The 15,245-nt window shown below is 38.9% G+C and overlaps 1 protein-coding gene and 1 long non-coding RNA gene across 2 annotated transcripts; one reads left to right on the top strand and one right to left on the bottom strand.

Moving 5' to 3' along the window:
• The first annotated feature begins 2,391 nt into the window (after nt 1-2,391).
• LOC138872665 (cytochrome P450 CYP72A219-like) lies at nt 2,392-6,505 on the top strand. Its single transcript, XM_070151058.1, has 5 exons — nt 2,392-2,766; nt 3,432-3,649; nt 4,490-4,734; nt 4,900-5,284; nt 5,761-6,505. Exons 1-5 carry the CDS (start codon nt 2,406-2,408, stop codon nt 6,184-6,186), a joined length of 1,635 nt encoding a protein of 544 aa, XP_070007159.1. The 5' UTR covers nt 2,392-2,405; the 3' UTR covers nt 6,187-6,505.
• Nucleotides 6,506-6,600: 95 nt separating this feature from the next.
• LOC104215649 (uncharacterized) lies at nt 6,601-9,615 on the bottom strand. The gene is made up of 4 exons (XR_708263.2): nt 9,352-9,615; nt 8,916-9,136; nt 7,973-8,835; nt 6,601-7,330 (listed from the first exon to the last, which is right to left on the bottom strand). It is a non-coding gene; the product is annotated as an uncharacterized lncRNA (long non-coding RNA).
• Between the last annotated feature and the right edge of the window lie 5,630 nt (nt 9,616-15,245).

Genomic DNA, 15,245 nt, shown 5'->3' with positions numbered 1-15,245 from the left:
TTCTTTCTGATACCTCGAATTTCTGCGTGCCCCCTTGTTCACTAAAAACTTTCATCTCTTCTTTCTGTTATTTCTTTGGCGTATTTTCTAACAAGAATGGCTGGTGATTCTTCTCGTGACAATCTCCCTGCTGCTGATCCGGTACTGGAAAGTGCTGCCCAGATCACCGGAGGAGCAGATGCGATGAAGGATGAGGAGATCCCATCAGTGATTGAGGTTTTGCCCCGCCCTGGGAGAGAGCCGAATGACTTCAATACTCCCGCCGGGGTCGAACCCTTCTCTTTTTTGGCAAAGGCCCTTGGCCTTAAAGGGTGTTATTTCGAACTTATTGAAATAACAGCCCGTCGTCGTTCAATCGAGATTGAACCCTTCTTTTTTTTGGCGAAGGCCCCTGGCTTTAAAGGGTGTTATTTCGAATCTATCGAAATAACAGCCCGTCGTCGTTCGATCGAGGTCGAACCCTTCTCTTTTTTGGCGAAAGCCCTTGGCCTTAAAGGGTAATAACAGCCTATCGTCATTCAATCGAGGTCGAACCCTTCTCTTTTTTGGCGAAAACCCTTGGCCTTAAAGGGTGTTATTTCGAATTTATCGAAATAGCAGCCTGGCGTCAGTCCCAGTTTCTTGGAGAGTTGGACATCTTCCGTGGGAGTCCCAATCTGTTTGATATTGCTTGCATCAGAAGGTGCAATACCGGTGAATACGAGACGTTGGTATTTCGCTTAGGTTCGTGCTGTGTTACGCATTATAGTTTTCTTGTCTGACTCCTGCCGTCCGGCTCGGAGACATAGCCGGCAAGAGGTATTTTGGCTGTGCTGAAGCAATTTGTCCTTTAGTCGAGATGTTCCTTTGTGCGTATTCGCCCACACGAGTCTTATGTGCTTGCTTGGACAAAACATAGGAGGTGAGAATGATATTTTCCTCGCTCCCGTCTGGTGGTCCGGTGGGGGAGAATAGGTTGGTAACACCGTTTGCCTTGTTTGGTATGTCGATGGTTGATGGGGCGAGAATTTCTATGCTTGGTAATCCTACTTGGCTCTCCTTCCCCTACTGCGCTGCTCCTGTGTCTTGCGAGGGATGGATTTTCCCTTTGCGCTTCTTTTGGTGGGTAATGTGTTTCTTGGTTTTGATCTGGGATAAACTAGGAAATTTCACTAAGAAATCACCACAAACGGCGCCAAATTGTTTGACTCAAAAGATATTAAAACCTTTTTAACAAATCAATCAAAGATGAATGGGTAAATCTTAGTCAGACATAATTAATTCCAGATCAAAGAGCTAACAATAAGGATCACATATATGACGAAAGAAATATGAATGATCTTATTAAGATTCAGTGTTGTATCTCCCATCAATCGATGAGGAGTAGGTTTACATATTTTCTTGGAGGTCACTTCTTCTCCTTCCCCAATACAAGAAGAGAGCTTTTTGTTTTCTAGAGAGGAGTAGTTGACCCCTGTGTTCAAAGCTTTCCCTGGCTATATACAGTCAGGGCATCCTTGCCCTTTGCTTGACTCGGCGTCCTCTTGCCACCAATGTGTCTTAGTCATGATTTTAGGCGCCACTCTTACCGACTCGTCGGATGTCAGAGAGGAGAAATCGAGTGGGCTCTATTAACTTTCACTGCCTAGTTACTTAGGCGGGGCGTCGGTCAACTTGGTCGTGACGGTCGGATTTTGACCAATACAGTCAGCTTGTACGCGAATATTTTATTTTGCATTTGGGGCAGTGGAGCTTCTGAAGCTATACTTCTTATTGATATTTTATCTTACAATATTTTTGAGTGGTGTTGTTCGATGATAAAAATTTATCTCCGTGCGGCAAATTAATAGATGCAGAACATTGTTCGTATATAGATATCTCACTTAATTATATATATTCTTTATTAAATTATTTAATTATAATAACCAGATACGCATAAGTTTTTACCATTGATTTGTTATATATACATAAATGTTTTTGAAATATTATTTACATTTACAGTGAGCTACTCCCGCATTTCATGTGATGCAATTTAGAGTACGAGACGTCACTGGCTAATTTTTAGCGTGAATTTGAATATACAATTTGTAACTTTTAAAATTTACATATTAAGGACTACGTGTATTATATCCCAATAGTTAGAAACTTAAACTATATTAAAAGTATAATATAAACAAAGAAAATCTTGTTTAACTCTTAATTAATAGTAACTACATTGCATAAGTAGTGCTAATATTTTTGGTGAAACAGACCAGGTGATAATCTTTCTAGAAGGATGTCGTTGCCACTGCATTTGTATATGTCTATGCATCTTTGTCTTTCTTTCTTGTCTGTGAGGAAAATTGAGAAGTTAATTGTGGTGGAAATCAAGAGACTTGATGTCCTATTCAATGATTAAACTAAAGGGTCACATTTCACCACACCTCATGTGCCCGGCCTTTCAGCTATTTCTTTTATGCATATGTATAAACGGGAGACCCCTCTTCACTTCTAAGGCAGTATCTATAATGGAAATGGCTTACTACTTAGTGTTATCCTTGTTTGCAGTTACATTATTAGTAATATATGCATGGAAGTTGTTGAAATGGGCATGGTTTAGGCCAAGGAAATTGGAGCAGTGCCTGAGACAACAAGGTCTCATAGGGAACTCTTACAAACTAATATTTGGAGATCTCAAAGAGTTGTCCAAAAGCATTGAAGAAGTAAAATCCAAACCATTGAATGTCTCTGATGATGACATACCCCCAAGAATCCTCCCTTATTTCATTGAAGCAATCAAGAAATATGGTAAGTTTTCAAAACTTAAAAAGAATTAGGCTGTGTTTGGTATGTTGTCCTGGAAAATGACTAGTTTATCCCTATTTTCCCGTGTTTGGGTTGGTGAGTGAAACAAAATTTTCGAAAAATATTTTATGGTGTTTGGTAGTTAGTAAAAATATTTTCTTGAATAATATATAGTTTAGACGAACACTATGAGAAATGAAATCGGTTGGGGTGGAGGGGTTGTGAGTGGGGGGTGGGATGATGGGGGTGAGTGGTTGGGTGGGGTGGTATGGTTGGTCGGTATTGGTGGGCAGTGGCGGATCTAGAGAGCAATATATGGGTTCCCGGGAATCAATAACTTTTTCATAGAACCTGTATTTTTTACTAAAAATTTATTAAATATCTATATATATCTAACTTTGAACCCAGTTATTATTGTCTATTAATTTTAGATTACGACATGAACCCATAAACTTCCGCTTCTATTGGTAGGGGGTGGGGAATTTGGGGGGGAGGGGGAATGAGTTTATGAGAAAAATATCTTCCAAAATAATTAAGCCAACTAAACATAAAAAAAATTAGAATATTTTCCAAAAGATATGTTTTTTCACACCAACCACACCCTTAATATAAGAAAAAGTTGATGAGCAAGAATGTTGGACTTACAATTATACAATATATGTTAACAGGTAAAAACTGTTTTGTATGGCTTGGGCCGAATCCTTTGGTATTTGTAAGGGAGCCTGAGGTAATAAAGGATGTGCTTACCAGACATGCTCTCTACCAAAAACCAAAATCTACTCCACTGACAAGGTTGCTGGCACAAGGAATTGTAAGCTATGAAGAAGATAAATGGGCAAAGCATCGAAAAATCCTCAATCCTGCTTTCCATATGGAAAAGATAAAGGTATTCAACCCCCCCCCCCCAACCACCACCCCTTCCAACAAAAATGTGTAAGATATAATTTAAGTGAATAAAAGTGTGTCATTTGTGACCATTTAAGCTGTTAGATTGAATTTGTCATGCAATTTGATATTGTACTACTCCCTCCGTTCCAGTTGACGTGAACATATTTCCTTTTTGGTCCGTTCCAAAAAGAATAACCCTTTCTAAATTTGAAAACAATTTAGCTTGAATTTTCAATTCTACCCTTAGTGAGATGCTTTTATAACGACACAAATACTGTGGACCACTTTTTGAATTGTTTAGGACCACAAATTTCAAAAGTATTCATTTTTTCTTAAACTCCGTGTCCAGTCAAACATGTTCACGTAAATTGGAACACATGGAGTATCAAATAGGCAAAGGACTTGAATTCAAATCTTATCACCACCTAAAAAGCAAAAGATTTTCTCACGTGTTTAGCCTACAAGAATAAGGCTTACACGTGAGGGACACGTTGAAGTTATAATTTAAGTATCAACCGCTTAAACTTTTAAGTAAGATGGTTACACAATTCGAAAGAAAACCTCATCTCCAAGGAAGTTAAAAAATGGTTGAGACTTGTATCGATATCACAAATTCATGATATCAACTTTGCTTTGTTTCTAGTTTTTCTTTTTCCATTTTTTTAGGATCGGAGTAAGAACTGCATACACACTATCCTTCCCAGAAATTCAACTAGGTTGTTGTTGTTGTATTTTTTTCCTCTAGTGTATATATATATATAGGTTTTCAGGATAGAATTTTTATAATATTTCTACAAGATGCAGTTGGCTTGTAGTAATGAGTGGTACAAATGTGTAGCATATGCTTCCAGCATTTCATTTGAGCTGCAGTGAGATGGTGAGCCAATGGGAGGAGGCTGCATCAGTGAAAGGATCCTGCGAACTCGATATATGGCCTTACCTTCAAAGATTGAGTAGTGATGCGATTTCTCGGACAGCCTTTGGGAGTAACTATGAAGAAGGCCGAAAGATATTTGAGCTTCAAAAGGAACAAGCTGAGCATGTCATTGCAATTTCTCGCACCTTATATATTCCAGGATGGAGGTAATAGAACGTCCCTTTTTTCCCAAGTTTAAGTTCTATGTACTGACAATCAGTAGTGGAGTAGTTATCCTTATGAAAAGGGTGTCAATTGGTCAAAACTTTGCAATGATATGCATTGGATTATTTGATAATGATTACATGTTTTTGTTTGTTAAATTAATGTAGATTTATGCCAACTAAGAGAAATAGAAGGATGAAACAGATTGAGAAAGAAGTTCAAGCAACAATTAGAGGTATCATTGATAAAAGAGTGAAGGCAATGAAAGCAGGGGAGGCAAATGCTGATGACTTATTAGGCATATTGTTGGACTCCAACTTCAAAGAAATTGAACAACATGGTAACAAGGATTTTGGTATGAGTACACAAGAGGTCATTGAGGAGTGTAAATTGTTCTATTTTGCTGGGCAAGAGACCACCTCTGTGTTGCTTGTATGGACTATGTTTTTGTTGAGCAGGCATCCAGACTGGCAAGCTCGCGCTAGAGAAGAGGTTTTGCAAGTCTTTGGTGATGGCATGCTAGAATTTGATGGATTAAGTCGCTTAAAAATTGTAAGTAATTTAAATTTACCTTCTTTAATTTCAAAATCTCCACAATATATGGTGCTAGTTCTATTCAGGCAGATCTAAGATTTAAGCTTGATAAGTTCAACTTTTAAGTTTCTTAGCACTAAACATATTGTACATTATGGGTCAGAATTTAATATTTGTTGAAATTGTAGTTATATATATATATATATATCATTTATCATTACTATACTAAAAGTGAGAAAACCCTAAGTCTAAAGTCGAATTACGTAAATGCCTTTCAAAAGCTAAATGACCATATTACTCTTTAAATCAATGAAAATGAATATGTTAGATGAAAATATTAGCTGCATTGAATTAGGATTCTTTCATCTGCCATCAGTTATAACATGGGTTTAGTTGAACCCTTGGAACAAAAACTAGCTCAATCACCCTCTAATACTATGTTCTTGATTTTTTATTACTATCCTAATTCAATAGTAAACTCCTTTTAACCATAGGTGACAATGATTTTGCACGAGTCGTTAAGGCTATATCCACCGGTTGGAGCTCTTGGTCGAAGGATTACAACAAAAACCAAGTTAGGGGAACTAGGTTTACCAGCCGGAGTGATGCTATCTTTGCCAATACTTTTAGTGCATCATGACAAGGAAATATGGGGCGAAGATGCAAAAGAATTCAAGCCAGACAGATTCAGTGAAGGCGTTTCAAAGGCAACAAAGGGCCAAATGGCGTTTTTCCCATTTGGTGCAGGACCTCGGATATGCATTGGGATAAACTTTGCAATGACAGAAGCGAAGATGGCTATGGCTATGATTCTGCAACGCTTCTCCTTTGAGCTATCTCCATCTTACACACATGCTCCACAGTCTGTAATAACTATGCAACCCCAATATGGTGCTCCTCTTATATTGCACAAATTGTAAGTGTTTAAGACTTACATGAATTGCCTTATCGGATGAATAGCTATGTCAAGCAAACATAAGTTGAGATATTTTGCAACTATGGTCTCTGCTTTGATTCGATCACAGGCTAGATTATTCAATTCGCGTTTGTTTATGTGGAACAATGTTAAGAATTTTCTTAACAATAGTTACGGTGATCTGAGTAAAATTTCTAATTGCCACCAGCAACTTGCTCAGTACTTCTGTATTAATGTGAAACATTAGATTATTACTTGTATTATAAGTATAATGTACAAGAGTTAAGGAAACAAGAATTTGATATTGCATCTTTCTTCCCAAATATTTGGTTCATGGACATAAGCAAAGGGCAACTCAGTGCACAAGGCATCCCGCGTTCATGCAGGGTCCGGGGAAAGGCCGCACCTCAAGGGGTGTGATTTAGACAGTCAAACTAATGCGTTAGTGGCTGCTTCCACGGCTCGACCCGTGACCTATAGGTCAAAAACGGAGACAACTTTACCGTTGCTACAAGGCTCCCCTTCATGGACATAAGCAACTTGGTATAATAGGACAAAAGCATTAGAAGAAGTCATCACACAATGACTTCAATATTGAGGCACCAAATCCACTATGAATGCTATTTGTGTGACCACACATTATAAGAAGTAACTCACTCAGATTTTAAAACAACTATTACTATGCCTCAATCCTAAGCAAGTTGAAATCACTCAGAATTTTCAACTTACGTAATATTACTTGCGCTCCATACTGACCTTGGAGTGTCACCACAAGAAAAGGAGCATGTGCATAAGATGGGGAAAGTTCAAAGGCAAAATTTTGCAAAAATGGGGCAAGCGCAACTTTACCTTCCAACATAGCAAAGTTTTGTCCAATGCATACACGAGGACCATAGCCAAATGGGAAATACCCAAATTTTCCATTTATTGCGCTTGCAACACCTTTACTAAATCTTTCTGGGTTGAATTCATTTGTGACGTTGCCCCATATTTCTTTGTCTTGATGCATGAAAAGTGTAGGTATGTAGATTTGAACTCCACTAGGTAAAGTTATATTTCCCAATTTGGTTGTTTCGTCGATCGAGCACACGTGAAAACACAACTCCTAATGGATATAGCCTTAGTGTCTCAAGTAGAATCATATTGACCTGTGAAAAGAGATCGTCAAAAAGAGAAGTTACTATTTCTGGGACAGGAAAGTGCAAATGAAAAAAGAATGTTGCTTTAGGAGTGTCAAATGGGCAAGTTGACTACATTTTGGCAAGTTAAAATGGATCGAAACAATAAACATGATAAGTTTCATAACCCGTTCAATACTTGCTTGGGTCAAGATTGAGTAATCAATCTGGACTACTAACTAGTAGGTCATAACCCAACTTGCCCAACTTAAAATCTTTCTTCATTTGTTTCTTTGTTCTTTTATATAATTTGTTTAATCACCATATTGAACGAATAAAACTGAGCTTTTTCTTTCATTTATCATGGCTATATCAAACAAATCAAACTCACAAAAATTATATTTTCCCATGTTCTCATAAACATTCATATGAGCTGGTTTAGGCAATTTGGCTTAATTTGAGCTTCATATCACCTCAAATTGACCCAAGTTTTTAGATAGATCAACCTGGATTATGTCAAAAATGACTTGCTAATGAATATATATCTAGTTCAACCCGCTCAAATTTGGACGAGTTGGATGAACTATATATTCATGAGCTAAATTTGACATATCAAAATTTATCAGTTTAATTCCAGAGAATGTTCGCTGCAGAGGATGAAGGAAAACTTACAATTTTTAGTCGAGATAAATCATCAAACTTCTCTAGGACGCTCTTGCCTGTCCAAATGCTTCGATAATAGAACTAATGCCCGCATAATCAGAAGTGAAGTTGACTCGTGCCCAGCAAAATAGAAGAATCCACATTCTTCAATTACCTCGTCCATACTCATTCCCAGATTCTTGTTTTGACCTTCTTTAATTTCCCTTAAATTGGATTCTAGTAATACTCCCAATAAGTCATCATTATTCCCAGCTTCTTTTGCTTCAATTGCCTTCAACCTTTGACTAATAATACCTTCAAGGGAAGATCTCACTTCCCTAACTATCTCCTATAGGCTATTTGATTTAGTCGGCAAATAACTACAAGTTAAAAAAAATAAGCTTGTCAATGGACATATAAAGATATTTCTCTATTTGGAATCCGTCATTGATGCTTGCATCAGGTAGGTTGCCTACATCACATCCCTTAAGGTGCGACTCTTCTCCGAACTCTACATGAACGCAGAATGATTCGTGCACCAGGCTGCGTTTTACTTATATGCACTAACATGCATAAATTTTTTATACTATCATCGTATTTTAATCAATTAATGTGTGAATTGAGGAAACAGGACGGTGGTGGTAATTTTAATTACCTTGCTCCAGGAAGAGGAAATGGTTTCATAACTAGCTCAGTGAGTTCCATTTGAAGATCAAATATACCTTTTTACCTTCTTCATAGTTTGAACCAAATGCAGCTCGTGAAAGTGCATCAGAAGTCAAAGTTTTAAGATTGGGCCTCAAATCCAACTCATATGACCCTTTTTCAGAGACAATCTTCTCCCATTTGCTCACCATATCACAACAACTTGAGTCAAATATTGGTACCTTAATCTATGGAAAACAAATACTTTATTAGTGATATTGGTAAATAAACATAAATGAATCCAACTGAGAATTTTATTTATACAAACCTTAAGCTTTTCGAGGTGGAAAGCAGGGTTGATGATTTTACGGTGTCTTGACTATCTTTGTTAGCTGCTGCTAATCCTTTTATTAGAAGCTAATTAACTAATGATAATTCTCCGGCTTCAGAAAATTGTAAGGCTTTGAGAAAATCTCCTTAACAATTTCAGCATCATTGATGAACACAGCTGGTCTTGGCCCAACCCATGTAAATTAAAGGCAATTTTACCTGCAATTATTAATTTGGTTATACCAAAAAAACCTCAAAATATATGCAGGCTAGCTAGACGAATATTTAATACTTTAAGCGGAAGGATGATAGATTGGGTTTTTCCAAAATGTTCATAAAGCTTTTTCGCCGAATTTGGTTCAGGATTTAACTTATTTACGCTGAATCATCTAAATGTAACTATATATAGCTGTTCATAATAAGTGAAACAGTACCATATTTCGTGAAGGTATTATGGATGAGAGGTGAGACTCGTGGTGCAATATCGTGGGAGAAATTCATTGTTTTGGACTAGGCTTCTTTAGACAACATGTAACCTTCTTTTAGGTCTCCAAAGAATAACCTACACGAGTTTCCACTGAGACCTTGTTGCCTGAGGTATTTCTCTATCTTCCTTGGATTGAACCAAACCCAGTTCAAGAATTTCCATACCCAAATCCCAAGAAATGCTGCAGAGAACGCTGCAATTAAGCTGGTTATTGTTTCCATCTTTGGTTATTTGGTTTGCAAATATCACAGTATGATTTATGACGAATCTTTGGACCAGTATATAGACATAGGATGCACCTAAGGGTGGGTAACTGCAGCCCTGGGGGAGGGAGTATGGGTGGGTTACCAAGGGGTTTTTAGACCTCCACCCCTATATTAATATTTAAAAAATATAGTATATTTAACTTATATATATAGTCGGTGTAAAGATTCTTTTACACTATCCGGCTATTCAAAGATATTTACATATAAACCTTCATAAAGTTAGAGGCGGAGGCAGAAGCTGAGTTACGGGTTCCAAATTCAGTAGCTTTTGCTCAAACAATATATTTTGTGTTAATTAAGTACAAATATTAAATTTAGAACTCAATCATTAATACTTGAAGTCGTCGTTCTAAAATTCAGAACCCATAAATTAATCCTGGCTTCGACTCTACATAAAATGTGAGATTTGTTATATATATATAAGAGGGAATTGAAAAGGTGACTTGGCACCTCTCCTGGACCAAGAATCCTATTTATCTTTTATCTCCTTTTTTTTGAATTTTTTACTTTATTCTCTTCATCCAACTTAATATTTAAAATTTTAAACTTACTTCATAAATTCTCTTTATTGCACCTCATCGCAAAAGTCGCCTATAATTTATTTTTTCCTCATTTTACTTGCATTTCTCACTCATTCTTTTCATTTAATTATTAATTATTCTTTGCAAATTCCAAAATTCATTAATAATGAGGAACCGTTACTGAATGTGGAGAGTCCAAAAGTCACTATTAAAAGCCACGACCGTTTCTCTCAAGTGCCAAAGTAGATCACAAACCCAAAATATATGTTAGCTTTTACGTTTTACTGCTTCGTCCTCAAATCTCTTCATCATTTGTTATCTCTTCCTCTACCAAGGTACTTCCACTGGATCAGTTGATTGCGTTAGATTCTAATGTGTTATTGGTATATCATTGACAAACAGAGACTTCCAATCTTTCCTACCATTCCTATCGCTGGTGAAGAATATTTGACAAGACTCAAGAAAGGATAAGAAAAAAAGAATAATGAAGAAGAAAGCTACCATGACTCTCAAAGGCTCCATGTTGTTTTCAATTCCTGCGGATCTCTCCCTACTTCCGCACCTGACATGTGAGTTTGTCTTTTGGATTTGAAACTGTTAGAAAAAAAGATGACAGTTTGTAACTGTGAAAATTTTAAAGATGTTGCAGTATTCAAATCTTATAGATAACCGATAAGTTAGGATTTTAAAGTGTTTATGTCCCTATTTGCCTATGCTTTGAGTATAAATTGATTAAAAAACAGTCTCAAAATGCTCACAAGTTGTGCTTGATTGCAGGGTTGATTGACAAAGTGACGAAATGTCAAAGATCGGCTCAAAAAGGAGTGAAACCTACTCAAGTATCAAAGACCAAGAGAAGTGAAGAAAAAGGGGCCTAGTGCGGACCGCGTAACAATGGTCGCGACCGCACTAGGAGGTTCAGAGACTGGACATTTTCGAGCCTAAGGTCACACGGTCGCGGTAGGATTCACGTGGCCCGCAGAGAAGCTGCGCGGTCCGCGTTCATAGGGTTCAGCAAAGGGGCATTTGTCCTCATGCGGTCCGCGGTCACGTCTGCGCGGACCGCGCCAGTTGCCTTCGCGGTCGCGGTACACTCCCACGCGGTCTGCATCCCCCAGTTCAAGTCATCAAACAACTGAAACCCAAGAGCCAGTGCGGCCGCGGTCAGTTTTGTGCGGTCCGCACTGACCCACAAGGGTATTTTTTTCCAGTTTTTCCAGCCTAGTATAAATAGAACATTTTACTATTTTTATAAAAGGAGGAGTCAGATCTGAGAACAGGAGAATAGCTACGCTTGGTGTTGTAGCCATTTTTGGCATATTTGCTTCCCATTAACAATAGATTATTGTAGTTTCTTCTTAGTAATTAATTAATATGTGTAGTTCTTCATCTATTTCTTCAGTTTCTTCTTTAATTATGTGTAGCTAAACCCATTAGCTAGGGTTGTGGCTTAACCCTAGTGTGGGTAATTGATGGATGTTGTCATCTAGGGTTAGATTGACTATGGGTGTTTGTTATTTGGGTTGATTTTATGATTTAATTTAGAATTGGTGGTTGCAAACACTGATTCAAGCTTTGTGGGTTTAACTCTTCTTGAGAAAGAGAGTTTATGACCTCAAAATTGACCCAACAAGGAATTGGGATGGACTCATGAGAAATGATAGTCCCAATTAACGGGTTAAATCTCGAGAGAGTAATCACCCTACTTGAACCCTAGTTGCTTGGTCTAATTTGCCAACCCAATTGGTCTCGAGAGAGTCAATTGGGTAAAATCATTCTCTCTACCGAGAGGTGTGAGAGTGGGTAAAAATTGTGCAACGATTATAGCATAACCCCCAAACAAGTCACTCGAACCTAAGTAACATCTACCCGTCAATTAGCCACCAAGGTAATGCCACAACCCTAGTGCTCTTCCTTCCCATTAATTACAACTTATCAATATTCTCCTAGCATAATCTATCTTTAATTCGTAGTTTTATAATAGTAGTTATAAATACAAAAACTCAAAAGATGATTGAAGTGACATTAGAAGCACAACCACAACTCTAGGCTAAACAGAAAATACAACTCCACTACTAGCTCCTTGTGGAAATTCGATCCCAGACCTCTATTCGGGTAAAAGCTATTGTTATCCGCTCTTCCTACCATAGTGTAGTGTCGAGTCGGCAGCGATCAACTTTTTGGCCGTTGCCGGGGAGCTTACGGTGTTGACTATCTGTTTAATTAGTTTTGTGTTTTGCTTCTCTTTCCTTCTTGTTTACTAATTTTGTTTGTGTCGATCAATCAGGTACAACGACTCTTAATGCAAATGACCCTCTCGGCAATGTGATAGCGGGGGAGGAGGTAGAGGATCTAGAATCAAATGAGGTCTTACCTCAACTTCCACGGAGAGGCTGACATGTCAATGTAAATGCAAATGAGAACAACAATATTCCAGACCCTCCTCCGCCACCACCGAGAGTGGCTCCCAGAGTTTTACCAAATCAAGGATACGCCAGTACTATTGTTCCTCCCCGAATCCGGGCGGGGAACTTTACAAATGTTATGCTAACCTTGCTCGAGCAAAGAGGGTATTTCACGAGTGCCTCTGATCAAAATGCCTACAAGCACTTGAAGGGGTTCGTGGATACATGCTGGGGTAGCAAGCAGACCAACGTGTCCAAGGATGCATTGAGGTTGAGGCTTTTCCCATTCTCTCTTCGGGGTAAAGCATTGGATTGGTTAGAAAGGCTCCTCAATCATTCTATTACAACATGGGATGAATTGGCGGACAAATTTATTTCCAAATTCTTTTCTCCAAGTCATATGGCAGCTCTTCGGGATGAAATTCTAGCTTTCAAGCAAGAGCCAACGAAACCTTTGCACGAGATATGGGAAAGATATAGAACAATGGTGAAAGAGTGCCCTAATAACGACATGACCGAGGCTATGATTCAACAAACCTTTTATCGGGGCATCAACACCACGAATCAATGCATTGTGAACCAATTGGCTGGAGGGAACTTTATGAAACTTTCTTACCAAGAGGCATGTGATGTACTTGATGAAATGGCCGACACCTCTTCGGCATGGCAAAGCCATGCAAATGTGCCCCAAGGTGACCCCACGGTCATCCATTTACACAAGGAATTGCACGATCATGGCCAAGACATCGCCGAGCTTACAACAACTATGAATCAATTAGCAAAGGCGCAATTGCAACAAGTCCAAAACCCGCGCCAAGTCAATGCAATGGAAGGTGTTTCTATGTTGAAAAGGAGGCAAAGAGGACAACAACCTCAAGGTAATTGTGAACAATATGACAACAACAATGATGGTGGTGGTTATTCAAATGAGTGCTATGGTGATCAAACCGAAGAGGTCCAATATGTCAACAACTACCAAGGGAATAGAGGTAACTCTTCCAACCAACAATGGCGTCCTCAAGGAAATTGGGGCAATCAACAACAAGGCGGAGGTAATTGGAATAACAACAACCAAAACAACAATTGGGGTAATCAAAGCAACCAAGGAAATTGGAAAGGGAGTAACAATAATTGGGGCAACAACAACAATCAAGGAGGGTGGAACAATGGCGGGAACCAAGGCAACCGGGGGCAATGCTTTCAAAGGCCCCCATGTACCAACAACCGAACAATCCACCCCCCTTTCCTTCTCAAGGTCCGAGTTCGTCCGGAAGTGATATGGGGAGAATTGAAAGCATGTTCGAGCAAATGATGAAAAAGAACCGAGATTTCGAGGCCCAAGTAGCTTCACATAACACATCTATCCAGAACTTGGAGGTGCAATTAGGCCAAATCTCTCAAGCATTGAATACTCGTCCCAAGGGTACGCTACCAAGTGACACGGTGGTGAATCCGAAGGGTGGGAATAATAATCATGTGATGACGGTTACAACAAGAAGTGGGAGAGGCGGTGATGTGAATGCCTCAATGCAAAAGCAAGTTATGGATGAAGATGTTGAGTTGCGGGATGATGATGTACCTTTGATTGTTGATGATGTGGTTAATCAAAATGCAAACAATGATGTATGGATTGATATTAATGATGAGGCCGAGGTAGAGACTCGAGATGTCGTGAATCCGTCTAGGGAACACGTGATTGACATGCCCGAGCTGGTTATACAAAAAGCCAAGGCACCTTTGCCTAGGCCACCTCCACCTTATCCTCAACGGTTAGCAAAGCAAAAGAGTGACAATCAATTCAAAAAATTCATTGACATGATGAAGAGCCTCACAATCAATGTCCCTTTGGTTGAGGCACTTGAGCAAATGCCGGGGTATGCAAAGTTCATGAAAGATTTGGTTACAAAGAAGAGGTCGATGGAGTGTGAAACAATTAAGATGACTCATCAAGTGAGCGCCATAGTACATTCAATGACACCCAAGCTTGAGGATCCCAGAGCTTTTACTATCCCTTGTACCATCGGAAGTGCGGATTTTGCAAAGGCCCTTTGTGACTTGGGAGCTAGTATTAATTTGATGTCGTACTCGATCTTCAAGACTTTGGGAATTGGGCAACCTCGACCTACCTCAATGAGACTTCAAATGGCGGATCGATCGATGGAGCGACCCTTGGGCATAATCGATGATGTTCTTGTTCGTGTTGATAAATTCATATTGCCGGCCGACTTTGTCATATTAGATTATGAGGTGGATTTTGAAGTGCCGATTATTCTTAGAAGACCTTTCCTAGCTATGGGGAAGGCATTAGTTGATGTTGAAGCGGGTGAGTTGACATTCCGAGTGGGAGATGAGAAGGTGGTATTCCATGTTTGCAAATCAATGAGACAACCAAATAGCACGGAGGTGTGTTCTTTTGTGGACATTGTCACAGCCGTGATAGTGGATGACACAAGTTCCATGATCAATGTTGAAGAGCCTCTTGAGGCCGTGGTTCTTAACATGGATGTCAATGATGATGCTAGTAGAATGGAGTGCGTGAATGCATTGCATGGTATGGGTTCATATTCTTATGAGCCTAGAAGGCTATCTTTGGATCTTGAAAACTGCAAAACTCCACCAACGAAGCCATCGATTGAGGAGCCACCGGTG

This window comes from Nicotiana sylvestris, chromosome 7, assembly GCF_000393655.2.
Source record: "Nicotiana sylvestris chromosome 7, ASM39365v2, whole genome shotgun sequence".
In the NCBI taxonomy this organism is placed as follows: domain Eukaryota; kingdom Viridiplantae; phylum Streptophyta; class Magnoliopsida; order Solanales; family Solanaceae; genus Nicotiana; species Nicotiana sylvestris.
The sequence above is the reverse complement of the archived record's forward strand: the minus strand, read 5'-3'. Positions and strand labels throughout refer to the sequence as shown.